At 43.3% G+C, this 26,802-nt stretch overlaps 2 protein-coding genes across 2 annotated transcripts in view; both read right to left on the reverse strand.

The window, feature by feature from the left end:
* Positions 1-4,625: 4,625 nt before the first annotated feature.
* Positions 4,626-8,458, reverse strand: LOC135555892 (epoxide hydrolase 3). The gene is made up of 7 exons (XM_064988699.1): positions 8,146-8,458; positions 7,396-7,481; positions 7,037-7,194; positions 6,539-6,667; positions 6,233-6,336; positions 5,776-5,924; positions 4,626-5,500 (listed from the first exon to the last, which is right to left on the reverse strand). The coding sequence occupies exons 1-7, from the start codon at positions 8,389-8,391 to the stop codon at positions 5,218-5,220; spliced, it is 1,155 nt and encodes a 384-aa protein (XP_064844771.1). The 5' UTR covers positions 8,392-8,458; the 3' UTR covers positions 4,626-5,217.
* Positions 8,459-13,242: 4,784 nt separating this feature from the next.
* brd4 (bromodomain containing 4) overlaps positions 13,243-26,802 on the reverse strand; it is a 34,379-nt gene continuing 20,819 nt past the window's right edge. Inside the window, 9 exon segments of the mRNA XM_064988673.1 lie at positions 13,243-16,492; positions 17,116-17,216; positions 17,219-17,382; positions 17,744-17,949; positions 19,084-19,226; positions 20,440-20,602; positions 21,070-21,176; positions 21,424-21,727; positions 26,074-26,525. Coding sequence (XP_064844745.1) covers positions 16,424-16,492; positions 17,116-17,216; positions 17,219-17,382; positions 17,744-17,949; positions 19,084-19,226; positions 20,440-20,602; positions 21,070-21,176; positions 21,424-21,727; positions 26,074-26,525 — 1,709 coding nt within the window. The 3' untranslated portion in view covers positions 13,243-16,423.

Here is a 26,802-nt window from a genome sequence, read left to right on the forward strand (position 1 = left end):
CCAAAAGTAGAGAAGACATGAGGAATAACATTTCACATAGAAGTGGGTTATTAGGAATTGTTTTATTCAATTGATCTTAAAAGTATTAAGGTAGTAAAGTCCAGAAAATTCAGCCCTCCATACTCATAAGTGTTCATTACAACAGTTGTCCTAACGTAATGGGTACGGTTTCTCCACAGAAAGTTGAAATAATCTGGTCTATCGCCTTGGTTATTTTACCTTCAAGATATAAAGATAGAGTGCCATATGTTAGTCTAGAGATACCTTCAGCCTTGGTTATTAGGACTCTACCTTTCAAAGATAAGTCCCTCTGTAGCCATTGATTTAGCTTCTTCTGGGCTTTTTTAATGAGAGGGTTCAAATTAAGTAAGCCCCTAGACTTCTGATCCTCAGTAATGGTAATTTTTTTTTGTTCACCTTTATTCAACCAGTTAGGCCAGTTGAGAACAAGTTCTCATTTTCTACTGCGACCTGGTCAAGAAAGCAAAGCAGTGCAACAAAACAACACAGAGTTATACATGGGATAAACAAAAGTACAGTCAATAACAATAGAAAAATCTATATACAGTGTGTGCAAATGGAGTAAGGAGGTAAGGCAATAAATAGGCCATAGTAGCAAAGTAATTACAATTTAGCAAATTAACACTGGAGTGATAGATGTCCAGATGAGGTGCAGGTAGAAATACTGGTGTGCAAAAAAGCAACAAAAAAAGTAAATAAAAACAATATGGTAGTTGGATGGGCTATGTACAGCTACAGCGATCGGTGAGCTGCTCAGATAGCTGATGCTTAAAGTTAGTAATGTTAGATAAGTCTCCAACTTCAGTGATTTTTGCGACTCGTTCCAGTCATTGACAGCAGAGAACTGGAAGGAAAGGTGGCCAAATGAGGTGCTGGCTTTGGGGATGACCAGTGAGATATACCTTCTGGAGCGTGTGCTACGGTTGGGGGTTGTTATGGTGACCAGTGAGCTGAGATAAGGTGGATCATTAAATAGCAAAGACTTATAGATGACCTGGAGCTAGTGGGTCTGGCGACAAATATGTAGCGAGGGCCAGCAGGTCAGTGATCTGTTTGTTAACTTGGCTTTCAAAGACTTTGGAAAGGCAGGGCAGGATAGTTTGGATCTAGAGTGTCACCCCTTTTGAAGAGGGGGATGACCGCGGCAACTTTCCAATCTTTAGGAATCTCAGACATAACGAAAGAGAGGTTGAACAGACTATTTATAGGGGTTGCAACAATGGCGGTGGATAATTTTAGAAAGAGGGTCCAGATTGTCTGGCCCAGCTGATTTGTACGGGTCCAGGTTTTACAGCTATCTGGATTTGGGTGAAGGAGAAGCTGGGGAGGCTTGGGAAAGTAGCTGCGGGGGGTGCTGAGCTGTTGGCTGGGTTGGGGTAGCCAGGAGGAAAGCATGGCCAGCCGTAGAGAAATACTTATTGAAATTCTCGATTATCGTGGATTTATCAGTGGTGACAGTGTTTCCTAGCCTTAGTGCAGTGGGCAGCTGGGAGGAGGTGCTCTTATTCTCCATGGACTTTAGTGTCCAATAACTTTTTGGAGTTAGAGCTGCAGGATGCAAATTTCTGTTTGAAAAAGCTAGCCTTTGCTTTTCTAACTGACTGTGTATTGGTTCCTGACTTCCCTGAAAAGTTGCATATCGCGGGGACTATTCAATGCTAGTGCAGTACGCCACAGGATGTTTTTGTGCTGGTCGAGGGTCTGGAGGGAACCAAGGGCTATATCTGTTCTTAGATGTACATGTTTTGAAAGGGTGCATGCTTATTTAAGATGGTGAGGAAATTCCTTTTAAAGAACAACCAGGCATCCTCTGACGGGATGAGATCAATATCCTTCCAGGATTCCCGGGCTAGGTCGATTAGAAAGGCCTGTTCGCAGAAGTGTTTTCGGGACCGTTTGACAGTGATGAGGGGTGATCGTTTGACCGCGGACCCATAACGGACGCAGGCAATGAGGCAGTGATCGCTGAGATCCTGATTTGAAAACAGCAGAGGTGTATTTGGAGGGCAAGTTGATCAGGATAATATCTATGAGGGTGCCCATGTTCATGGATTTAGGGTTGTACCTGGTGGGTTCCTTGATCATTTGTGTGAGATTGAGGGTATTTAGCTTAGATTGTAGGACGGCTGGTGTGTTAAGCATATCCCAGTTTAGGTCACCTAGTAGAACGAACTCTGAAGATAGATGGGGGGCAATCGATTCACATATGGTGTCGAGGGCACAGCTGGGAGCTGAGGGGGTCTATAAAAGGCGGCAACAGTGATATACTTATTTCTGGAGAGATTTTTTTTTATTAGAAACTCAAACTGTTTGGACATAGACCTGGAAAGTATGACAGAACTTTGCAGGCTAACTCCTCCCCCTTTAGCAGTTCTATCTTGATGGAAAATATTGTAGTTGGGGATGGAAATCTTATAATTTTTGGTGGCCTTCCTAAGCCAGGATTCAGACACGGCTAGGATATCAGGGTTGGCGGAGTGTGCTAAAGCAGTGAATAAAACAAACTTAGGGAGGAGGCTTCTGATGTTAACATGCATGAAACCAAGGCTTTTACGGTTACAGAAGTCAACAAATGAGAGTGCCTGGGGGCACACAGGGCCTGGGTTAACCACTACATCACCCGAGGAACAGAGGAGGAGTAGGATGAGGGTACGACTAAAGGCTATCAAAACTGGCCGTCTAGTGCGTTGGGGACAGAATGAAAGGAGCAGATTTCTGGGTGTGGTAGCATAACATAGATGCGTATGGTAGGGTGCGGGTACAGTGGAGGTAAACCAGGCATTGAGTGATGATGCCTAAATATTTAAGTTCTTATTTCACTGGAATACCATAATATGAAAGTGCCACACAATCTTTGACAGACATGAGTGCACATTTATTAATGTTAAGATATAGACCAGATGCTTTGGAAAAGGATTGTGTCACATTGCTTGATATGGGAATCTGACGAGCGTCTTTCAGAAAACATTCCTTCCTCCCTCGCCAATTGCTCTGCAAGTGTATACTCGTCAGACGTCATCAGAAGTGTCCACTTAATTTGAGGGCTGAGGGGAAGGGTTTGTCTTTTAAGTGTTTGGACCACAGTCCTTGAAAACAACGGTCAGACATATTGAACGCAGTCTCCAGTTCTTATTATACCAAGAGAGAAAGAGGCCGAACTCGGTGGAAAATTCTATTCACTTTCAATTTAAGGGCTGCATTGATGGGAAACAATTGTTTCCATTGCCAAAGCAGGTGAAATACCATTCTCCAGCAGGTGGCGTTTTTGTTTTTGTTGCCCACCAAGCAAGGTCAATGAGTGACGAATTTAGTCAACAACAAAAAATGAATAGTTTATTTTCTACGTGAGGTTTATTTGATCGAATAGAAGTTACGTAATGCTTAAGTTGTTACTCGTGTACTGATAAGTAGGACACGTGATATCCCGTAAATTAAAAAAAAAAAAAAAAAACTCTTCATATCGGAGTTGTATCGATATGGCTATGCATGTTATGAGGCAAGTCAGCAAAGTATCGCTCTCCATTGAATACATGCAGTCACGTCAACAACCCTCATCGAATATTCAAAAAAGGATTACAATAATGAGATCTATCCACCAATCCAAATAAAGGATAAGAGGGTGCTAGATAGCCCGCCGTCCCGCTTTGCGGTCAACGACGTCCATTGTTTATGGCGTAGAAACATGCATATTGTCAGTATATCCATAATCTTTGTATTATACGGCAGTGGTTCTTATTATACCTCAGTGGTTTTCACCCGTGTCTACTTAGTTGAATGTTTGTTGTATATAGGCACAACAGTAAATTATGATTATGCCATATTTACCATTTCTAAATAATATAACATTCTGAATGTGTTATCATAAAATGTATATATTGACACATTCATCTGTTTCATCATTAATTTGTTACAAATGCATAATATTTTTTAACCTGTTTTAATCCTAGTACCCACTACATTCTCCATTAAAGTCTCGGATCCTACGGTTTACAATTATCAACTTGAGAATGGATGGAACATCAAGGTTTGGATTGCACTTGATTTTAATATTATATATGTGGTTTGGGGTTCCACATTGTGTAAGAACTGCCAGATACCCTGAGAAATGGACTGGCTATCGGGCAAATGGGCTAGTCCATCTTTAGCCAGTGGGCCTGTTTAAATTGTTGTTGTTTTGCGAAAATGTCTCTTTAGTTGGTTAATAATGGGGGCCATGAGGATGTGCGTAAACACCTGGGCCAATTTCTGGTCCCAGTCCATTCCTGGATACCCCCATGTGACCTCCCATCCAGTTCAGTGACCCAATATTAGATGGCTTATCATCATCATCACAACTAGCCTTTGTAATGCAACACTCCCCACAGTTGGCCATTGTTGGTTGCCACAGGTGTGTGTTTTTCTCCACGTCCAATGTTTACCAATCAGTTTTAAACATAGGTATGTTACAGGTAGAGTATAGGGAGAGGTGGGTAAGGTAGGTCACGCATAGGTGGATTACAGACCGCAAAGATGCTTTTACACCAATCATCTACAACACTATGGACAGGATCAAACCAGGTAAAAATACATGGCAGACAAAAGTAATCAACAGAATTGGAAACCGATCAATATGATTGAATCTCATTTATTTCCATGGGTTTGGAAATGTAGACAGTTGATACAGTACGGGACATTGTGTCTGGACGGGACATGGCAGTGACTGGGTTTGCTTTGGTAACACGGCCGCATCGTTATGGTAACATGATACAGTTATGATGGCAATAGGTTGAGACAGGGCCACTGTGTCAATATGAACTGGCTGAAGTCAGTGAGAATAGTAGAGAGGCCTAAAATACATTATAATTGTGAACAACAAAAAAAGACAACAAAACCACAATACCTTTTCCACACAATCCTGCTGACCCAAACCATACTGTGCTGGCTTAGATATTTTCTTTTCTAGCACGGTTCCAGCAACAATGGTGATTGCGTAACTAGGCCCGCTTTGCTCGGCTCAGTAGTGTGAAACTGTTATAGTGGTGATTCCCAGCAGGGTTGAGGTCCATTATATTTCAATTCCAGTCATTTCAGGAATACACAAAAATTCAAATTATCTTCAATGCTTTGCAATGAGGAACATTTGAATTTGGTTTACTCTCTGAATTGGCTGGAATTGGCCCCGACCCTGATTCCCAGCAGTTCAGGACCACCATCCATTTACTCTCTGGTCCACTTGATGGCCCAGCCTGCACCTCTCCGTGAGGAGCAGCGCTCCACGTCCTTCTCCCTATCCAGAAGGAACTCCCACAGCAGCTGGTTGACCGTCTCTGGCTGGTCCTGCTGTACCCAGTGGCTGCACCCAGGGATGGTGTGTAAGGTGACAGACCCTCGGGCGTAGGGCCTGGTGCCCCCAGACATCCCCTCTACCAGGATGCTGTCAGCCTCGCCCCAGATCAGCAGGCACGGCACCTCCACTTCCTGGTGCTTGTAAAGGGCGTTACTGGAATCATATTAAATGTACAATAAAAAGTTCTATAAAACATATTGGTCTTGTGTATTTTTTTCCTGGTCCAAACAAACAAAGTACTGGTATGCTGTTTTCTTTCTATATTTCCATGTCCATCTTTTGTATGTTTTTGTGGTGATTGCAGGAACAAAATCACCAAGGTGGTGATTCAGTGTCAGATACTGTATGTTGGTGGGGAAAATGAAATTCTATTTGACAGTCCACATGTTATCATAAAGGATATTGAGATGGTTAGCTATCTTTCTGACCTGAGTAGTGAGCGATAGTAGTTGAGGGGTGCGGTCAGCCCGCCAGGTTGGGACAGGCGGTAGAGATAACCCTCGAGCTGAGCTTCAGTCAGCCTGCGGGCACGGTTCCTGATGCCACCACGACCCCCACACAGCAGACTACGCACCAACTGGACACAAAAACACAGGAGAGGAGGACAAACCATGGTACTATGACCTGTAATCATGAAAAAAAAAAAAACAGGGTGGAGGACTTAGTTTTACATGCAATGAGAGGACAGGACCTGGGTTCAAATAGTATTAGTTTTCTTTCAAATACTTTGAAAGTACATGCCTGGGGGGGGGGCAGATTTGCGGGTTTTGTACTTTTGGGACTATTCCATTGCACCATGAAAGCACGATAGTGTGTATGAATGTAACTATACGAGTCATAGAAGAGAAAGTGCCTCTATGCTGGTGTGAGTTTCTTAGACACTACCTTGAAGTCCTCCAGTGATAGAGTGAACTCTGGGAGTGCAGGGAGCTGGAAGAAGCAGGCATGACCACAGCGCAGAAGCTCAGAGGGCCTCCTCAACACTGCATCTAGGTGGAGAAAAGAGAGCTCACACTACACATAGCCAGCTAGGACATTTCCAATATACTTCTATTCTCTGGAAAACCAAACTATACTGATCGAGCATCGAACTGAACCTATTTTAAAGCAAGTCCATAGATATGGTATGGTTCGGTTCAGTACCCATAAGGGAAAGTAATAGAACACATGCAGGTACACACTAATCATTACCTAGCCAAGAGGCAGGGTGCGGTGCGTTCATGATGACCAGTCGCTGCACCATATCAGGCCTCTCCAGTGTGAAGTGCCAGGCCAGCATACCGCCCCAGTCATGGCCCACCAACACACAACTGGTGTGGCCTGAAATCCCAGAAGAAACAATAAACTGTTGAACCTTTGAGGCCCATTGAACTTCTTGTAATTTCTATAGCACCCCTTCTAGTAATATAGGATATTTATTACTAATTTCTCCCTCGGGTCATAGACAGTGAAGTCTGCATACATAGCCTGCTGTATATCAGGGAAATTCAACGATTGGCCTTCAGCCCTCAAATACTGCTGGTTTTCTTTTTTAGCTGATAGTTCATTCCTTGTGCGGAGAGACCACACACATCTGGTGTCCCTGTCCCAGTTCCCTAATTAGAAGGATAGACCAGCAGAACTTCAGCCCTCGAGGGCCAGCAGTTAAATAGCCTCGGTATACCATACGGGCTAACACGTGTAGTGTACCTAGTTCATCAATGGCGTCCCTGATATCGTGACAGAGTTTCTCCAGAGAGTAGTCCTCCAGCTGGGAGGGTGCGTCAGAGTCGCCACAGCCACGCAGGTCCATTGCCACCGTGTGGTACTGTCCACTAAACCCACACAGCTGGTAGCGCCACGAGTACCTGAGATAGAGATGGCGGGAGAGAGGATTGTTACTTTGCTTAAAGCTGCCAGGTATAATTGTATTATGTTATAGTTATAATGCGTTGTAAAACTTGTCACTGGCATGTACAATATGACAGGAGATGTGATAATGCTTTATAATGCGGTAATAAAAAAGGTGTGTGTGTGTGTGTGTGTGTGTGTGTGTGTGTGTATGTTACCAATTCTCTGGGAATCCATGAAGGAAGAGCATTAGAGGATTCCTGCTGTCTCCTTTGGTTACATAATGGAACCTCAAACCAGAGCTCTGTGATAAAAAGGGAGAAGAGGGAGATGGGGGGAAAGATAGAGGTGAGGAGGAGATGGAAAGAGATGAAGACGGCAGAGAGATAGTGAGAGGGTTAACAGCTGCTGTGCTTTCCATCACTCTGGGAATTTGAAAGTGTTTGGCAGAATGACCCTGTTCTTTTTTTTACATAGTTGTCGGTCCTCCAGCTTCTAATATTAGAGTAGAGTGGAGATAGATAAGGTTGAAACCGGTGTGTATCCCATATGGCACTCTATTCCCTAGATAGTGTACTACTTTTCACCAGGGCTCATAGAGCTCTGGTCAAGAGTTGCGCAATGGGTCCTGGTTAAAAGTCGTGTGTTTGAGTTCCATTAGGGATGCAGACAGGGAGGTGGCGTGGGTGATCAAACTAAAATTAGATACAACCCCTCAACTCTTGCACACATTCGTCAACTTGGCAATTGTCAAGACAGATAAACAGATAGCCTAATGTTGTATTTCACTTGAAAGACCCATTGATATTTTATTTACCCCGCTATCCCACCCAAACATGTTTGATTTCCATATGTTTTAGGGAAGTCATTAAGTACTCACCAATTGCTGACTGCAATAAAATGTAAAAATAGCTAATGTTATGCCGATAATAGCAGTGTTTTTCTCTCTCACTCCTATCTATTCTTACCCTGCCCCACAAGTAGCCGTGTTTGCCCAGAGTGGGATCACGCAGACATGCGGGCTGCTTCTTGCGGACTGTCCAATGGAAGGTCCCGTAGGGGTCTTTCAGTGCACGCCATGCGATCCGGGTAAGAACCAGTCCGGCTGTGAGTCCAGCCGTGCCATATACAAGAAACCAGTACAGCACAGACTGAAACCACAGACACAATCTGGTCGGAACCAGGAGAAGGTCCACGATCACGGAATTGCTCATTGCTCGCCTCCTTATTCTAGTTTTGGACCGCAAGTTTTAACAGACTGTGAGTGCACCTGCTGTGTGTCTGTTGGGAAATCCCCAGTGGCGCATCCGCTTCTTCAATTTGGCGGATTGGAAAGAGCGTACCTGTCCCGCCTCATTTCAATACCCTTAGGGAAAAAAAAACATTATTTCACAGGTGCAATGTCCCCATGTTTTTGGAACACTTCACGTGATATTTCTCCTAAAGTTTCACATGTGGATGTTCACAAGTGATCGCAACCATTCACATGTGAAATCATGTGGTTTTGGGGACACTTCACATGTGATATTTCACATGAAGTTTCACATGGATTAAAATGTTCACGATGCCCTGCAGTCATTGGGTTGACCCCAGAACGTCACGAAATAGCCAGTGTTTTCTACATAAATAGGCTATTTGACATACATGATTACATTGTGTATGTTTATTTACACATTATTTATTATTCAACATGTCCTCGCCTGGGAGTAAAACTCACAACCTCTTGGTTCACAGCGTTACGATCTTCCTGTAAAGCCACCAATGTATGTCTGTGTCACTGATTTCATTTCAGCTTTATTCCTACACTTTGGACTTAAGTCAAATCTCAATTTTGTGTAATATACTCAATAAAAACGATTTCAGTACCTCCAGAAATGATTCACGCCCCTTGACTCTTTCCACATTTGTTGTGTTACAGACTGAATTTTAACAAAACAAAATTATTATATTGGGATTTCGGGTCACTGGCCTAACCAATAATGTCAAAATGGAAATGTTTTGAAATGAATTAAAAATTGAAGTTGAAATCTCTTCAGTAAATAAGTATTCATCCCCTTTCTGATAGCAAGCCTAAATAAGTTCAGGAGTAAAAAAAATTGCGTCACCAGTCACATAAGTTGCATGGACTCACTGTGTTTAACATCTTTTTTTTTATGACTACCTCATCTCTGTACTCCACACATACAATTATCTGTGAGGTCCCATCAGTTGAGCAGTACATTTGAAACTGATTCAACCACAAAGCCTCTCAAAGGCCACCTATTTTATTTGACCAGGCAAGTCAGTTAAGAACAAATTCTTATTTTCAATGACGGCCTAGAAACAGTGGGTTAACTGCCTTGTTCAGGGGCAGAATGATATATTTTTACCTTGTCAGCTCGGGGATTCGATCTTGCAACCTTTTGGTTACTGGTCCAACACACTAACCACTAGGCTACCTGCCGCCCACATTGGTAGATGAGTGGGGGGGGGGGAAGCAGACATTGAATATCCCTTTGAGCACGGTGAAGTTAATACACTTCACAGCGGTATCACGACACCCAGTCACTACAAAGACACAGGCGTCCTTCCTAACTCATTTGCCGAAGAGGCAGGAAACCACTCAGAAATTTCACCATGAGGCCAATGGTGACTTTTAATGGCTGGGATAGACACACTTTATAGCTACTGTTTACAGGCCTCCTGGGCCATATACAGAGTTCATCATTGAGTTCCCTGAATTCCTATCGGACTTTGTAGTCATAGCAGATAATATTCTGGTGACTTTAATAGTCACATGGAAAGGTCCACAGACCCACTCCAAAAGGCTTTCAGAGCCATCATCCACTCAGTGGGTTTTGTCCAACATGTCTCTGGATCTAATCACTGTCACAGTCATACTCTGGACCTTGTTTTGTCCCATGGAATATATGTTGTGGATTTTAGAGTTTTTCCTCATAATCCTGGACTATCGGACCACCATTTTATTACGTTTGCAATTGCAACAAATAATCTGCTCAGACCCCAACCAAGGAGCATCAAAAGTCGTGCTATAAATTCACAGACAACACAAAGATTCCTTGATGCCCTTCCAGATTCCATCTGCCTACCCAAGGACGTCAGATGACAAAAATCAGTTAACCACCTAACTGAGGAACTCAATTTAACCTTGCACAATACCCTAGATGCAGTGGCACCCCTAAAAGCGAAAAACATTTCTCATAAGAAACTAGCTCCCTGGTATACAGAAAAGACTTGAGCTCTGAAGCAAGCTTCCAGAAATTTGGAACGGAAAGGGCGCCACACCAAACTGGAAGTCTTCCGACTAGCTTGGAAAGACAGTACCGTGCAGTATCGAAGAGCCCTTACTGCTGCTCGATCATCCTATTTTTCCAACTTAATTGAGGAAAATAAGAACAATCCGAAATGTATTTTGTCGCAAAGCTAACTAAAAAGCAGCATTCCCCAAGTGAGGATGGCTTTCACTTCAGCAGTAATAAATTCATGAACTTCTTTGAGGAAAAGATCATGATCATTAGAAAGCAAATTATGGACTCCTCTTTAAATCTGCGTATTCCTTAAAAGCTCAGTTGTCCTGAGTCTGCACAACTATGCCAGGACCTAGGATCAAGAGAGACACTCAAGTGTTTTAGTACTATCTCTCTTGACACAATGATGAAAATAATCATGGCCTCTAAACTGTCAAGCTGCATACTGGACCCTATTCCAACTAAACTACTGAAAGAGCTGCTTCCTGTGCTTGGCCTTCCTATGTTGAACATAATAAACGGCTCTCTATCCACTGGATGTGTACCAAACTCACTAAAAGTGGCAGTAATAAAGCCTCTCTTGAAAAAGCCAAACCTTGACCCAGAAAATATAAAAAACTATCGGCCTATATCGAATCTTCCATTCCTCTCTCTCAAAAAAAAAAGGCTGTTGCACAGTAACTCACTGCCTTCCTGAAGACAAACAAAGTATACGAAATTCTTCAGTCTGGTTTTAGACCCCATCATAGCACTGAGACTGCACTTGTGAAGGTGGTAAATAACCTTTTAATGGCATCAGACCAAAGCTCTGCATCTGTCCTCGTGCTCCTAGACCTTAGTGCTGCTTTTGATACCACATTCTTTTGCAGAGATTGGAAACCCAAATTGGTCTACACGGACAAGTTCTGGCCTGGTTTAGATCTTATCTGTCGGAAAGACATCAGTTTGTCTCTGTGAATGGTTTGTCCTCTGATAAATCAACTGTAAATTGCGGTGTTCCTCAAGGTTCCATTTTAGGACCACTATTGTTGTTTTCACTATATATTTTACCTCTTGGGGATGTAATTCGAAAACATAATGTTAACTTTCACTGCTATGCGGATGACACACAGCTGTACATTTCAATGAAACATGGTGAAGCCCCAAAATTGCCCTCGCCAGAAGCCTGTGTTTCAGACATAAGGAAGTGGATGGCTGCAAACCTTCTACTTTTAAACTCGGACAAAACAGAGATGCTTGTTCTAGGTCCTGAGAAACAAAGAGAGCTTCTGTTGAATCTGACAATTACTCAATGGTTGTACAGTCGTCTCTCAAATAAAACTGTGAATGACCTCGGCGTTACTCTGGACCCTGATCTCTCTTTTGACGAACATATCAAGACTGTTTCAAGGACAGCTTTTTTCCATCTACGTAACATTGCAAAAATCATAAACTTTCTGTCCAAAAATGATGCAGAAAAATTTATCCATGCTTTTGTCACTTCTAGGTTAGACTACTACAATGCTCTACTTTCCGGCTACCCGGATAAAGCACTAAATAAACTTCATTTAGTGCTAAATACGGCTGCTATAATCCAGACTAGAACCAAAAAATTTGATCATATTATTCCAGTGCTAGCCTCCCTACACTGGCTTCCTGTAGAGGCAAGGACTGATTTCAAGGTTTTACTGATAACCTACAAAGCATTACATGGGCTTACTCCTACCTATCTCTCTGATTTGGTCCTGCCGTACATACCTACACATATGCTACGGTCACAAGACGCAGGCCTTCTAATTGTCCCCTAGAATTTCTAAGCAAACAGCTGGAGGCAGGGCTTTCTCCAATAGAGCTCCATTTTTATGGAATGGTCTGCCTACCCATGTGAGAGACGCAAACTCGGTCTCAACCTTTAGGTCTTTACTGAAGACTCGTCTCTTCAGTGGGTCATATGATTGAGTGTAGTCTGGCCCAGGAGTGTGAAGGTGAAAGGAAAGGCTCTGGCGCAACGAACCACCCGTGCTGTCTCTGCCTGGCCGGTTCCCCTTTCCACTGGGATTCTCTGCCTCTAACCCTATTACAGAGGCTGAGTCACTGGCTTACTGGTGCTCTTTCATGCCGTCCCTAGGAGGGGTGCGTCACTTGAGTGGGTTGAGTCACTGATGTGATCTTCCCGTCTGGGTTGGCGCCCCCCCCCTTGGGTTGTGCCGTGGCAGAGATCTTTGTGGGCTATACTCGGCTTTGTCTCAGGATGGTAAGTTGGTGGTTGAAGATATCCCTCTAGTGGTGTGGGGGCTGTGCTTTGGCAAAGTGGTGGGGTTATATCCTTCCTGTTTGGCCCTGTCCAGGGGTTCTCTTTTTCTTTCTCTCGAAGGACCTGAGCCGTAGGACCATGCCTCAGTACTACCTGGCATGATGACTCCTTGCTGTCACCAGTCCACCTGGCCGTGCTGCTGCTCCAGTTTCAACTGTTCTTCCTGCGGCTATGGAATCTTGACCTGTTCACCGGACGTGCTACCTGTCCCAGACTTATTATTTGACCATGCTGGTCATTTATGAACATTTGAACATCTTGGCCATGTTCGGTCATAATCTCCACCCGGCACAGACAGAAGAGGACTGGCCACCCCTCATAGCCTGGTTCCTCTCTAGGTTTCTTCCTAGGTTTTGGCCTTTTTAGGGAGTTTTTCCTAGCCAACGTGCTTCAACACCTGCATTGCAAGCTGTTTGGGGTTTTAGGCTGGGTTTCTGTACAGCACTTTGAGACATCAGCTGATGTAGGAAGGGCTATATAAATATATTTGATTTGATCCAATGCAATGAAAAAAAATACCAACATTTTGTTTATTTTTTATTTTCTATAAAAGAGATGAGTTTACTCCATGATCATAACAGATTTAATCATTGACCTCGACAGACCACTCACATACCAAACAATAATCGAGGAAAATGTTACACAAAACCCCCCAAAAAAACAAAAGACCAAAAATGTAACACAAAATAAAATACCTGAATAAAGCAAACTCTGCTGAGCACATTCTGAAGAAGAATCCATATTTATGGCACATCATGTCCATCAGTTACCATGGGGATAAAATAAGGAATTAATAAAAGGCTTGAAGGAATGAAAAAGTATTTGACCTTTTCATAACTTGTCTAACAAAACAAAATTATATATAGGCTATTCATATATGGTGGACTCCATCAAAATGATGACTGGCTTTAGCAAAGAAACTCGTTCTCTTGTAGCATTTTGTATATTAATCTTCATCCCCATTTCAAATGCTTTTCTATAATGGGGCACATGCGTCTCTGCGCCACATACTAAAATCATACACACACTCATCCACACAAACGTTCTGACACACAAATGCTAAAGTGGCGCGGCAGAAACAGGTCTACTTAAAAATGTACTGATTGAATGAAAATGAGAAAGTAGTCGAGTCAAGTGTACACTCATACCACAGAAGTCCAGCTAAAACTAGATTTAAACCTGAATATCGTTAAATGGGTCAAATATAAAATGCTGACTTTACCTTTGACTTTTTACACAAGCTTATCCTAAACCTCCCTCCCCTTCCCACCCGTACATACTGTATCCACCCCAAATGTAATATATGCCAACTAGAATCATAGAACAATACAGGCACTGGAGAAAAACACCATAAGAGAAAATGCAGAGGACAGGGTCAGAGGTCAACCCGTCTTGACCCTCGACCTGTGACCTCCTCGCCAACAACAGAATTAGAACTTACATGTATCCACTAGAATTGAACAAGAAAAATTATAGAAATCAGAGCTGTTTTTGTAGGGTTTTCTAGAACATTTTTTTGTCAAAATGTTGTCATTTATTTTTCGTATTTTTGTACGGCTAAAAGTTTCCCTCTGATTAATTGTAGTCATAATAATAATAATAATAATAATAACAAGACTCATGCACAGACTAGCCAGGAGGTGGAGCTCTTTTTTTGGTCTCTGCTCTCAGCATTAGTAAAGTCTGTCGGGTGGAGTTACATCCCAAATGGCACCCTATTTCCCATATTGTACACTACAGTACCCCATGTGCCCTGGTCAAAAGCAATGCACTATATAAGGAACGTTTTGGATGCATCCTGGAACTAAACCTGCAAGAAGTGTCTCTGTTCTTATAAGAGCCCAATAAAGTTGCTGTTAGAACTAATTATGTTTTGAGGTTTGCCTCTCACCCCATTCCTTGTCCCCAAATTACATGTAAAGTAGAGTGATGGGCTCACTACTAGATTTGAACCCTTTGGATATGTTCCAACAACCATACCAGCACACCACTTATTTTGCATGTCCAATACATTGCTTCATTGTAAGTAGTATGCTCGTGTGTATAATGTAACATTCTTTTTAACTTTAACTAGGCAAATTCCAGGCCAATATACAAGCAAGGAACAGGGAGGAATCAACACAGTTTATAAATCAAACAGTTCAGTGATAGTTACTGATTCTCTGGTTCAATAGTTAATATGAATCAGTTGCAAAGAGGAAAATGCCATTAATGACCACTTTCCTAGCTGTCTCCAAGCAAAATAATACACAATAAGGTGGTTACAGTGATGGTGAACTCAGATTCAACCCAACCAAGACATGGCTCTAGAAACAGCTAGACTCTGGCTTCATCCAAAATAGCACCCTATCCCCTTTACAGAGCACTACTAAACTAGTGCACTATGTAGGAAATCAGGTGCCATTTGGGAATGAGCCTCTGCCTCTAGTAGTGATCAGACTGTTTTGCTCCAGCTTCAGATGAGGAAGAAGACATGAAATATGAAAACTTCAAATGGTTCTTTAATTAATTAACACTTGTTGGAATAATGCATATATTAGGTTTTATCCTCTTAAAAAAACTACCTAAACGCTTTGTTTGAAGAGGGGTGACGAGGACACGGGGGAAAAATCTATTTATATATTAAGAAAAAAAAAACACGTTATATGAACAAAGAAGCTTTTTTTTTGTTTTAAAAGGAGAAGTGGGAGGAGTTCAGCATTAAAAAGGTAATGGTTGTTTGGCATAGACAGTGGGGCAAGTGTGTTGGGGAGGGAGGGACAAAAATATATACAAAAACAAAACAAATAAACAGTAATCATAGAATAAGAAAATACCTCTTTACAGTAGATCCTACATAATGAAAAAAGAAATCTGCATTTAATTCTGCTTTCTCCCTCCCACTGCCGACGGACTGTTCCATACTTCGTTGTTACTGATTTGTTCATATGCCCAGGCAAGGGAGAGAGAGGCCTATCTAATGTACGGTCTGTGTGTGTGTGTGTGTGTGTGTGTGTTTGTGTGTGTGGACAAAGGACAAGAGTGAGGCAGAAGGCAAAGCTGTACTGTACCTCCTCTCCTGGAAAAATAACACGTCAGAAGTTGAAGTCCCTCCCCCCCCTTATACACACACACCTGTCCCCAACATTTCCTTACATGTGTTCTCTCTAACAAAACAAAAAACAGATCACATAAAAATATTTATTCTGCCTCTCCTCTTGTCTGGCAGTCTATATGAACACCCCAGTCTCGGTCCGTAGATACGCATAGGTACTTTGCGTTTTTCCATTATCATCTTTCACTTCCATTTACAAGATTGTTCTCCTTTGCTCTGTCCCGTGTGAAAGTATCAAACAGGTGTGTAATTACATAACCACCCAGAGTCCTTTCCCCCATGTCATGTTGCCAGGGGCAACAAGGGTCAAATCCCCAGAGAAACGACACCAAACGTGGTTGAAAATATCCTGTCTATGTCACTCCTTCAATGTAGCATCTTACATCCAGAGGCTGCATAGCAGAGCAGCTAACAGCCGAGTAGCTCGCCAGTCTAGCTGAAGATCACCCTCTGCTTTAGGGGTGGGGGGGGGGGGGGGGGATTGTTTAATTCACATCCTGTATCTTGGTTCATTAAACCCCCCCCATTTCATAAGAAATGTTCAATTCCATATTCATTATTCTGTTATGTGTTCTTGTTTCAGTGTTAAGTTTCTGGGGGTTCTCTCGTCATCAGAACAAGTTCTCCTCAAAGATGGCCATCAGGTCGCTTTGGAAATTCATGTCGATGGTCGCCGCCATCTGGAGAGGGGAAGAGAGATTGAGGTGTCAGAAGAGCTGACAGACTGAACATGGCAGAGGGACTTGATCATAAACTCACTGACACCACTTTTGTGCTTCTCCCCTTCTGTCAATTCCCAAAGAGAAAGACATGGATATGTCAAATTATTTACAAAATGCAATACACGAGACAGGACAATTAAGGACATGCAATAGTCACAAAAAGAGACGTGCCAACTATGAAACACACAGGACAATAACCCTACAGTAACAAACAAATAACCCAATCCCCGACTATTAGCAACGGGGAAAAAATTTGATTCAGTTACATATCGGGATTTGACGATATCCTGTATCGTTTTGACAATGTCGTAATAATATTTTTACACTAGTTGTCTGTAGCCATTATTTTTCCTTCAAAGCTTTTTCTCCTTTTTAAATAGGGAATCAATTTGTTTTCAGCACTTATTTCCATGAACGATCAAAACTATTTTTTTCATGGCTCTCTCGTCTATCTACAGTAGATATATGGCGAGCAATATGTGAGGACCATGGAATCGAATCAATAAGTATCGTCATAACATCGTATCTTGAGGACCCTGGCAATTCCCAGCCCTACAAACTATGTAGGAAACTAGTCTCACCGCTTCTCTCCTCCTCCTCTCCTGCTCGCGGCGTCGCGCTAGCTCCCTCTGCTGGTCCTGGGCTGAGGGCTGGGGCGGTGTGGGGGCCTGTGGTGGCTGGGGGAGGGCAGTGGGCTGGGCCTGGGGGTTGGTGCCTGGGGTTGTTGCTGGGGCTGGGGGGCCGGGATGTGTTGCTGCTGCTCCAGACGTCTGCTTCGAGGCTCCTCATGAACCCTCCTCGACTGCTGCTGAGGCTCCAGGATATCCTCATCATCCCGGTCACGACCCCTGAGAGAGAGAGGAGTGAGTTTCACAAAGGCTTTGTAGCAAACGTTCTCTTGACGACCAAGTCTTACTCATAGAACAGCAAAGTGCTTCAATTTGACAAATTTAGTTCATTCACAGAGAGAGACGGAGAGAGAAAGGAATGAGTTTTGCAAAGGCTTGGTAGCTAACGTGGAATGTTCTTTCTCTCGACAATCCCGGATGCGCAAGACTCAGCAAAGTGAAACTTCATTGGACAAATTTTGTTCGATCACACACACACACAGAAAATGTATGGTCAAACATCGGTGTACAAAAAGAAACATTTGAACGCAGGGTTGAAACACCTCAGAGTTATTGAAGACGACCCAACTGTAATCCTCACCGTAGTTTCTCCTGCTCCCGGCGCAGTTTGTCCCTCTCAGCCTGCTCTGCCTGGGCCTTAAGAGCCTTCTCTCTCTCCTCTTTCTCCCGGGCGGCCCGGCGGAACTGCTCGAAGCTGTCACTAGACGACTTCACTGCAGACAAGGGCGCTGACGTGGACTTCTGGGCCAGGCTGGCCCACGAACCCATGTTCTTCAGTTTCACATCCTGACCGACGGATAGATGGAAAGATAGACGGATGGCGACAGACAGAGAGCGAGTGAGACAGACAGATGACAGCGAGGGAGGGGATTGAGGGAGAGCATATAGAGATCCATTGTTGTATTACTTGTGAGGCACAGCTGAGGTAGCATACATTTAAATCATTTGCTTTTTATTTCACTGGGCTGATGGTGCCTGCATCTGATGGTCAGTCTCAGCGGAGAGAGAGAGCAGCGGACTGAGCGTCCGTCTCGCAACATCCCTCCGCTCTCCCTTTCCTCCACTGACACTGACCAAAAGGGGACACCGTCTTCCAGCTGATGGCGAAACTCAAGTCTCACCGCATTATTTCTGCCTCATGCACAAATTCATGTTGTTACTCCTACGAACAAGAGAAAGTGAAATATTCCTTGATTTAAAAAAAGACCCAAGCCGCTAATAACACAAGCCTTATAGATACACTTTCCTACTCATTCATTACTGCTGCACTGCTTGTGGTAGCGCTGAGTGGAAATAGGAAGAACGTACATTTTATGGGTTATAAAAGTGTTGAATGCAAAGTCTTGACAGTGCTGACACGGTCATCTGAGCAATCTGATTGGCCAGCGGTGGCATAGTGCACTTGATTTCCTCTCCAGGAAGACAGGGTTTTTGTACCTTCAGACACATGAAATGGCAACAGTTTTCAGCGCCGGGTAAGCATTGGCTGCACCGACCACCAACAGCCCGAGACTAATAAAATAAAAATAGGAACACAAGACTTTATCGTTGGGTTTTTTACAGAAATGTCTGGCGATCTACGCTGATTGAAGTGGATTGTGACATCAATAAGGGATCATAGCCTTCACCTGGTCAGTCTGTGGTGGAAAGTGCTTCATGTTTTGTATACTCTGTATTACATTGACATTTTTAGTAATTTAGGAGACGCTCTTATCCAGAGTGACTTACAGGAGCAATTAGGGTTAAGTGTCTTGATCAAGGGCATGTTGACAGATTTCTCACCTAGTCAGCTCTGGGATTCAAACCAGTGACCTTTCGGTTACTGGCCCACTGCTCTAAACTGCTAGGCTACCTGCCACCCATAGGTTTATAATAAGGTGTATGTGTGTATGGCAACGGGTTGCTCTGTCTTCCACCCACCTGTACCTTTTTGGGGGCGATGGGCGTTTTGGGCTCCTGTTTGAACTTGTCCTTGTCTGGCAGGGAGGAGGAGGAGGAGGAGGGAGGACCGCTGGGCTCTGAGGAACGGATGACCGGCCTTGAGCTGTCCATCGACTTCACATCTGATGCACGTAAACACAATTCAAGGAATACAGAACATGTCAAAAAGAAAAGACATATTGTGCGCATTCGCTCGTTTGTTTTACACACAACCACGTTCATTCTTATGGAATGTGTGTTTGTCTACACTATTCCCCAATACTGTTCTTCCACACACATAGTACACCCCCATAAATAGTACACCCACAAATAAAACACACTAGGCTGGGCAATAATTTCTGCATTTCCTGCACTCATTGGAGATCATTTCCACACTGCCATCAAAACACTTTGAAATTGTTGGAATCATGGAAATATGATTATTCTAATTCTATAGTTCAAACATAATAGTAGGTACTTTGAATACAGTGTTTGACATGACAACGAATGAAAATGCCAAGGAGATATTGTGACAGAGTAGAAACCAAAGTGTTGATCAGTGTTTCCCAGGGGACCATATAATCTTTGGCGACATTGAACGTTTTCTCTTAGTTCATGTAGCTAACATTCATGGCTCGCCTATTCCTTTTTGATTTGGAAGACCCCGAGGCACAGACATGCAGATCGAGGCCTACATTAGCACAGAAATCAGGTTGTATTAGCTAGCTACATTTGTTCTGACGCAGAACATTTATTAGCTAGGCAGCTGACTAGCGATTAGCATTAGCAGCTAAGACGATTTATTTGAGCCAAAACTTGCCAACAAAAGACAAACTAGCTGTGTGCGGACTGTAAGAGAAACTAACAGTGTAATTGTAAAACCTTTGTGGATTTATATTAAGGAGAAAAGTGGAAAAGCAGCATCAGCTGCATTGACTATGCCGACTCAAGTGGTCTCGTGGTTGAGCAGCAACTGCGCAACTGTCACTTGAGTGACAGGGGGCGGGGGCTTGCTGAGAGAGTGAGAGCAACGACTCAAGTAGCGGAGTAAACTAGAAAAGAGGACGTTACACACGGTGGAGAGGCGTGTATCACAAACCAAACATTGAAATACCGTTATAGAAGGTAAAGTAAAAACCCAAACCAGAATATAGTAAAATATAGTATACCGCCCACCCCTAACACACACACAAAGTTTTGTATTGCTATCCTTGTGGGGACCAAATAGTTGATTCCCATCCAAAATCCTATTTTCCTTAACCTAACCTTAATTCCAAACCCTAACCCTTAAACCTAAAATAAATAAAAAATCATTGTGAGGACCGGCAAAATGTCCCCACATACCAGTGTACTCACTCTGCTGTGCGTGGCCTGGTAGAGAGGGCTTGCTGTGGCTGTCTGGGTGTTTGTGAGGGTCTTGTCTCATGGCTGGGCTGAAGGGCTCTCCTCCTCTCATCACCGGAGAGGGAGGCAACTTCTCTTCTTTCAAGGCTACCAGGGCCGGGGGTGCACGCTGCTCCTTCAACACACAGCACACGGCCGGACAGGGTTAACGGCACATTCTGGAAGATGTTCTGCTCTTCAATGGTCGTTTCCATGAATGATATACACCCATTAAAAAACACACTCAGGGTTGTGGCTTAAATGCTTGCTGTCCCTTCAACAAGCACATAGAAATGCAAGTTAACACGTACATTCCTCAAACACAGAGGTTCTACCGAACTTCACACGGCACAACCAGACAAGTCAGGGATTCAAATCGTGTGGTTTTCATTCAAATACTTTCAGCTTTTGTTTGAGCCTGCCTGCAGCGCACTTTTTTTTTTTTTTTAGGACTAGTCAATGAACCCGGGCAAGCTCAAACAATCCAGTGAAGCTGTAGTACTTGAGAGAAAACATTGGAGAAAACATTGTTTGAAAGCACGTTCGCAAAACCGATCCAGATGCAGACTGACAGAAATAGAGACAGATACACGCGCTACTCACTTTCTTGGGCTGCAGGTTGTGTGGCGGAGACTGGTGCGTTATGGGGGGATACTGGGGGAGGTGGGGGGAATGCATCATGATGGGGGAAGGGTTCTCCCGTAGGTGCCCTGTAAGCAGAACAGAGGGAATGATTAGAATCACCATTTAGTCTGCTTCAAAAACCTACAGAGCGGTGTCCTAACATACCGAAACACACGACGGTCTAGGTTGTCTCTTTTGCAGTCACGCTGTATAGATTGCTATGTTATAATAATGTAGTTCCTGAGACACTACACACTTCTCCAGGTTTTGTGAGATCTAAGGTCTTCCAATCAATCAACCAATTTAATCAACCAATCAACACTTGAGTCTCACCACTGTTATATGGATCAGCCTTGATCTGTCGAGGGGAGGGGTGTTGCTGTTGCTGGATGATGTGCTGTGCTTTGGCGGAGGCCTGCATTGACCCCTTGTGTTGCCCTGCAGCGGCCTGCCTGTCTGAGTGACCAGTCTGCTGTGCCACCGGCCCCTGGGAGGGGTAACCCATCTGGGCATGCTGCTGCAGGTGGCGGGCTACTTGGTGCGGGGGTAGGATCTGGCGCGAGGGGGGGATGGGCTTGGACTGGGGCTGGGGAGGCTGGACTGAGAGCTGGGGAGGCTGAAGAGAGGCGGTCTGGACCTAGGATAGGAGGATAGGATCAATTTAATGTCCCAGAGGGCAAATTTTACCAAGACACAGTGACACTGTATAAGAAACAATGTACATTACACACACAACAAACAATACAAATATTATATACACATGTGTACCCAAAGAAGAGTAGCTGCTGCTTCTGCAAAAGCTAAAAGGGATCCAAAAAAAACTAGGGCTGACCCCATTTAGTCGACAGAATAAACTAAATCTGTCGACCAATAGCCTAACAGTTTATTTTCATGGTGCACAAGGCACCTGTCTGATTTGCGCCCGTCTCGGTGGACTAATCCATTGCGGCAACCACCGGTATGGCCCAGTCCATCACTCTAAGACATATGTATATGGTTATATTATGTACAAAATGGTGCAATCTAATATTATTTTATAACAAATGCGCTTTCTCACTCGTTGGATACGGTCGCTTGTCCATGGTTTTTGAAACAATCTTTAGTGCACCGTAGAATTGCTGCTTTTCCCTATGTTGCTATGTGTTTAATAGCAAAATTAACCAGCATATTGGGCTTGAGAACAACGCAGCAGGGGCAGCGGCAGAATAGGTAACAGCCCTTGTCTTACGCCCTATTCAGACGGGACTCGTTTTACAGGGGGTGGTCAGGTAATGTAATTATGTGCACGAGCACAAAACACCACACCGGTAATTTTAGTCTGGTCCAAATCTGCACATGGCAGGAGAGAGTAACCATTCACGCCAGAAGGGGGAGTTTTTTTGTGTGTGTGGGGGGGGGGCTCAGTTGGTTGAGGGGCAGCTCTCGGGGGAACTGTGGGAGGATATTGGATGATTGGTGGCCTGGCGGTTGGGAGCTTGGGCCGGTGGCCAATGGGTCGCTGGTTCGGGTCCCCGTTTTAACTTGGTTGGGAGATCTGTTGAGGTGCCCTGGGTGCTCCTGTGGGTCGCTCTGGATGGGAGACGGTTAGATAACTGAATGTAATGTAAATGTTGAGGGGCTTCACTGCAGGTAGATTGCAGTGGCGGAAAAAGTATCCAATTATCAAACTTGAGTAAAAGTAAAGATACCTTAAAAGAAAATAAGTTAGTCACCCAGTAAAATACTAATTGAGTAAAAGTCTAAAATTAGTTGGTTTTAAATGTACTTATGTATCAAAAGTAAAAGTCAAAATCATTTAAAATGTCTTATATTAAGCAAACCAGAAAACACGATTTTCTTGTTTTTTAAATTTACGGATAGCCATGGACACAGTTGAATACTCAGACATAATTCAAAGACAAAACGTGTGTTTAGGGAGTCTGCCAGATCAGAGGCTGTAGGGATGACCAGGGATGTTCTCTTGATAAGTGTATGAATTAGACAACATTCCTGTTCTGCTAAGCATTCAAAATGTAATGAGTACTTTTGGGTGTCAGGGAAAATTTAATATACTTTTTAATCCTTACTTTCTTTAGGAATGTAGTAGAGTAAAAGTTGTCAAAAATATAAATAGTAAAGTAAAGTACAGATACCCCAAAAAACTACTTAAGTAGTACTTTAAAGTATTTTTACTGAAGTACTTTACACCACTGGTAAATTGTTTGTTTTCATATTTAAAAAACAATTCCAGCCAGAATAACCTACTGTTTTTGGCGAACTCTGATAATACTAGTTCCCTGCGAATCTACACCCCTAAGTTTTGAGAGAAATGTCGGAGTTTGACAGGTGTTGCTCACGGTTTGCTGTAGAAAACAACAACTGATTCGATAAATTGAATGAAGTACGAAGTGCATAAACTTCCACAATGAATGCTTTTGTAGAAATGGATTGAATATTGCCAAATACATCAGTACTATTTAATGTAACCCTTGCTGTTAATAGATTGCAAAGCAGCATACAACTCTGACGTAAACGTTTGGAAATAAGTTGACATTCGCACCCATAGCCTTAAAAATGCATCTCTAGTGTTTAACTCACATCTGAAGGCTGGGGGGGGGGGGCATTTAGGACGCCTACTGCGGATTGCTAAAATATCCTAATGATTATGATCACACTTCCTAAATTTAAATGTTATGACGACACTATACCAAAAGATGGTTTGGTATGGTTTAGAAACTTGGGAACCAAGCTCGAGTTAACAGTGTAGCCCTGTTATCACCTGGGCTTCAGTCATAACTCTCAATTTATCATTTAAAAAAATAAAAAATAATTACGGTTATTGTTTGGAAAAAAGTAATCCCGTCTGAATCGTCCTGTGGAATAATGGACATTCTGGAGGAATATTTAACCAAAAATATGCTAGTAATAGAAGTCTCATGAGAATAGGGCTTAGCCTAATTGTCTAAGCAAATTGGGGAGATATTTAACACCAACTTAATTAGGTCTATAAATCAATAGCCTAACTGGTAAATGTGCCTGGCTTTATAAATCATCCATATATACAATACCAGTCAAAAGTTTGGACACCTACTCATTCAAGGGCTTTTCTTTATTTTTTTACGAGACATCAAAACTATGAAATAACACATATGGAATCATATTTTTGAGATTCTTCAAAGTAACCGTCCTTTGCCTTGACAGCTTTGCACGCTCTTCCCATTCTCTCAACCAGCTTCATGAGGTAGTCACCTGGGATGCATGTCAATTAACAGGTGTGCCTTGTTAAAAGTTAATTTGTGGAATTTCTTTCCTCAATGCGTTTGAGCCTATCAGCTCTGTTGTGACAAAGTAGGGGTGGTATACAAAAGATAGCCCTATTTGGGAAAAGACCAAGTCCATATTATGGCAAGAACAGCTCAAATAAGCAAAGAGAAACGACAGTCCATCATTACTTGAAGACATTAATGTCAGTCAATCCGGAAATTTGAATGTTTCTTCAAGTGCAGTCGCATAAACCATCAAGCACTATGATGAAACTGGCTCTCAAGAGGACCACCGCAGGAAAGAAAAACCCCGAGTTACCTCTGCTGCAGAGGACAAGTTCATTAGAGTTAACTGTACCTCAGATTGCAGCCCAAATAAATGCTTCAGTGTTCAAGTAAAAGACATTAACTATTCAGAGGAGACGGCGTGAATCAGGCTTTCATGGTCGAATTGCTGCAAAGAAACCACTACTAAAGGACACCAATTATGAGGACCTAGCTTGCGCTCATCGTCTGATGAGTCCAGATTTGACATTTTTGTTTCCAACCGCAGTGTCTTTGTGAGACAGATACAGTGTAGGTGAACGGATGATCTCCGCAAGTGTGGTTCCCACCATGAAGCATGGGGTGTGGGGGTAATGGTGTGGGGGTGCTTTGCTGGTGACACTGTCTGTGGATTGTTTTTTAATTCAAGGCACACTTAACCAGCATGGCTACCACAGCATTCTGCAGCAATACACCATCCCATCTGGTTTGTACTTAGTGGGACTATCATTTGGTTTTGAACAGGACAATGACCCAACACATCTCCACAGTGTGTAAGGGATATTGACCAAGAAAGAGAGTGATGGAGTGCTGCATCAGATGACCTGGCCTCCACAATCCCCGACCTCAACCCAACTGAGATGGTTTGGGATGAGTCGGACTGCAGAGTGAAGGAAAAGCAGCCAACAAATGTTCAGCATATGTGGAAACTCCTTCAAGACTGTTGGAAAAGCATTCCAGGTGAAGCTGGTTGAGAGAATGCCAAGAGTGTGCAAAGGGTGACTCATTTGAAGAAACTAAAATGTATTTTTATAACACAATAACACTATTGGTTACTACATGATTCCATGTGTTATTTCATAGTTTATGTCTGCACTATTATTCTACAAAGTAGAAAAATAGTAAAATAAATAAAAACCTTTGAATGAGTAGGTGTATTCAAACTTTTGACTGGTACTTTGTATCTAAAGAAATAAGACAGATCTTGCTTCTGTTGCCTGTGAGTGTTTAATAGCCTACTGATTACGTGAGTACCAAGCCTCATGAAATGGGAAAATTGTTGGATGAAGCAATTTCTGACCACCTTTTCTTTTTACATGTTTCACGTAAAGAGAGCAAGGGTTGAGGGAATAGGAAATGGTTTTCCTAAACAAATGAGGGATTTTGGTAACAGAACCTCAGTCAGAAACAAGTTAAGAAACTAAATGGCTGTAATGATGTTGCAGCTTCAGCACGGACAGCGCAATAAACACTTTGCTGTGCTGTCTTTCGCTGCGGTAGGGAGGAGAGCGAGACATATGTAGTTGGTTTTATTCAAACACATAGGTTGGGTCTGCCTATATATGGAAAAATAGGTTTAAAAATTTCAACCAATGGATTGAACATGACTCTCGGCCGACCAATATTTTGTTGTTGTTGTCGGGGGGGCAACCCTAAAATAAACATATTACACACTCAACATATACACAATACAGACCTGTACAGACTGCAGGAGGGGAGCCTGGTTCTGTTGTTGGCGAACCTGGAGAGACTGCATAATCTGCTGGGGATTGTGTGGTTGCTGGCCAGGTCTTCCCTGGCTCTGTCCCTGGCTCTGTCCCTGCTGCAGGTAAAGATGCATCTGAGGTAAGGGTGGAATTACCTCCTCATCGTCCTCCAGGAGCATCTGGGGGGGCTGGGAGGACAGCAGGCCCTGAGGGGTGAGGGTGGGGGGGGACAAGGGCCGCTGCTGCAGGGACTGAGGGGGGGTGGGGTGGAGGATGTGGGGCGGGAGGTGGTGCTGGGGTGGAGGGGCTTGTGGCTGAAGCTGTTGTTGTTGTTGTAGGGTTGGCTGGGGCGCTGGTTGCTGCTGCTGGGGGGGTTTGGGAGGTAGAGCTGCTGCCCTGTGGCTGGGTCGAGACGGCTGCTGGGGCAAGGCGTTGTGCAAAGCTACAGGTGAAGAGGAGGAAGGGAAACAATGACAAAATGTGGTTAGGAGAGTCAGGATGGAAACATCACAATGAAAAAAAGTCAAAGTACTGCCTAGTTAATCTAATCATAGGTCAATAAATGCTGGGTAACAAGGAACCAATTTATTGCAGAACTGGGTTCAGAAAGTATTTTCTTTCAAATACTTTGTTTGCGTTGGATCGATCCTGCCCAGTGCACCAGATGGGTGGCGTTAGCACATTCTGGACTATTCCATTGGCCCCATTCCTCCAAGCAA

The sequence above is a fragment of the Oncorhynchus masou genome, chromosome 15, assembly GCF_036934945.1.
Source record: "Oncorhynchus masou masou isolate Uvic2021 chromosome 15, UVic_Omas_1.1, whole genome shotgun sequence".
NCBI lineage: Eukaryota > Metazoa > Chordata > Actinopteri > Salmoniformes > Salmonidae > Oncorhynchus > Oncorhynchus masou.

Excerpts from the sequence above, each read along its gene's own strand:
- LOC135555892 (XM_064988699.1), bottom strand. The coding sequence starts at position 8,391 with ATGAGCAATTCCGTGATCGTGGACCTTCTCCTGGTTCCGACCAGATTG. Across the intron at positions 6,337-6,538 it reads GCACCCTGCCTCTTGGCTAG|ATGCAGTGTTGAGGAGGCCC; the intron begins GTAATGATTAGT and ends TTCTCCACCTAG. Across the intron at positions 5,501-5,775 it reads TACTATCGCTCACTACTCAG|TAACGCCCTTTACAAGCACC; the intron begins GTCAGAAAGATA and ends ATATGATTCCAG.